Consider the following 1,860-nt stretch of genomic DNA (forward strand, 5'->3'; position numbering starts at 1 on the left):
AAAAAAAAAAAAAAAAAAAAAAAAAAAAAAAAAAAGAAAAGCATTTAAAGTCATAGGAACTCCAAGAATTTTTTCAAAATTATATTTTCTTAACTTTGTTCACCCTATGAGGTGAAAAAGAACCAAAACAAGTCAATAGCTGTTTCAAAGGGTCCTCTAAGAAAGTGTGTGTAAAGATATCAATATCTGAAAATTCTAGTGTCTCTCAGAAAAAAAATATTTTTGAGTATAACCAGTGTCTCCATGTGTAGAAGAAAATTCCCAAATTATTTTCACATTATATGCCAGTCCCAGATGTAAATTGCATTGCTCATATGTGAAGCAAATATTTTAGCAATGCTGAAATTAATGTTTGCTATCAAATCTAGTTTAGGCCAGAGATAAAGGAAAGAAAGTGTTTTAAAAATTCCATATGCCAATTTTTTGCCCTGTACATTGAAATAATATTTATATTAGCCTCTAAAGATCTATAGTAGTATTGTTTAAAAAATGTGCCTGACAGATGACATTTATAGTACAGCCCACCTCAGTTTGCATGTTTATTGCAGCTTTTTTATAAGGCCTTTCTGGCTTTTGGACCTTACATGTTCCCATCTTAGATTCAAATTTTATTTGATGACTTTTACCTACAGCAGTCTTTCTCAATCTTATCGTAAGTTGAATGTATTTGGTCATAATGTTTACAATGATGAAATTCATCTAGTTCCCTTATAAACTAGCTTTCTATAGAAAATAATTTTTCTTTTTAAAGAAAAAACTGCTTTGTATTTTTGTTTGTTTAGTCAATTCATAAATACTGGTTGAACACCTATATTTGAGCACCTAGGAACCAAATCTGGAAAATACAATGAAAGTAAAATAGGCATGGTATCTGCCTTTGTAGATCTCATAGCCTACCAAAACTATTCATAACTACAATTGTGATGAATGCTGAAAGTGAAAATTTTAAGATTATGTGAGAGCACGTAATAGAGGAGCTTACTGAATGTGTGGTTGTCAGAAAAGGCTTAGGAATTAGCCAGAACATGGCTAGCATGTCCCCAGGAACTAAGGCAGACACAAAGTTGATGCTTTTGAGGACCTTAATGAAGAACAGTGTGAGTGGCATGAGGGAGCAAAGGTACAAGATGAGGCAGAGGAGGTGGGGTGAGCAGCAAAGGAGGTCACATTAAAGCCTTGGGCCTCTTCGTGGGGAGCCATTGCAGGAATTAAAGCTGTGGAGTAGTGTTCATTGGTAGCACTCAGAATTAAGAAAGGCTAAATGACCCTTTGCTCCATTGCTTTCCTCTCTTGGTCAGGAATATGACTGGAGAAACTACCAGCCAAGCCAGATGAGCGAATCCGAGTTACAGATGCTGGCAAGCCTACGGCGGCAACAGAATGAAGAGCTGGAGGATGCAGGGGCTTCCCATGGCCTGAGTGCGTCCCAGGTTGACAACTGTAATGTCAGCATAAGTACCAGCAGTGATGACACAACCACCTGGAACTCCTGCCTGCCACCGGTGAGTCCTGGACTTTGCATTTTCCTTTCCTTGCCTTAAAAAGACCAAGCATCCTTCTAACAAAAAGCCCAGCCTTGCCTGGGAAAACTGGGGCCAAAATGAGAAAACTACCTATGAGAAATATTCAGAACCCATTCTGAAATAGCATTTTAGAATTGGAAGCACAAAGTAGAAGATGACACTGTCTTTTCTTAAATTGTCTTATTTACCTTCAGAAAATGGAGGTATACTGATGTATAAAATTATACATTGAAAGAAAAAAGAATTTTTCTGTAGAGTCTGCATATCCTGTTGTGTGTCTTGTTCCTAGCACAAGCCCTATGGAACATAAAAGAGGCTCAACATTCTTTTTTTTTTT

The 1,860-nt window shown here is 36.7% G+C and overlaps 1 protein-coding gene across 2 annotated transcripts in view; it reads left to right on the forward strand.

Annotated features, from left to right (window-relative positions):
- The window catches only part of CUNH3orf67 (chromosome unknown C3orf67 homolog), a 303,013-nt gene that overhangs the window by 228,846 nt on the left and 72,307 nt on the right, over positions 1-1,860 (forward strand). For both annotated transcript variants that reach the window (XM_023510707.1, XM_023510708.1), the window contains one exon: positions 1,299-1,502. In XM_023510707.1, coding sequence (XP_023366475.1) covers positions 1,299-1,502 — 204 coding nt within the window. The remainder of the gene's footprint in view (positions 1-1,298; positions 1,503-1,860) is intronic.

The sequence above is a fragment of the Otolemur garnettii genome, unplaced genomic scaffold, assembly GCF_000181295.1.
Source record: "Otolemur garnettii isolate 467f Iridium unplaced genomic scaffold, OtoGar3 scaffold00015, whole genome shotgun sequence".
NCBI lineage: Eukaryota > Metazoa > Chordata > Mammalia > Primates > Galagidae > Otolemur > Otolemur garnettii.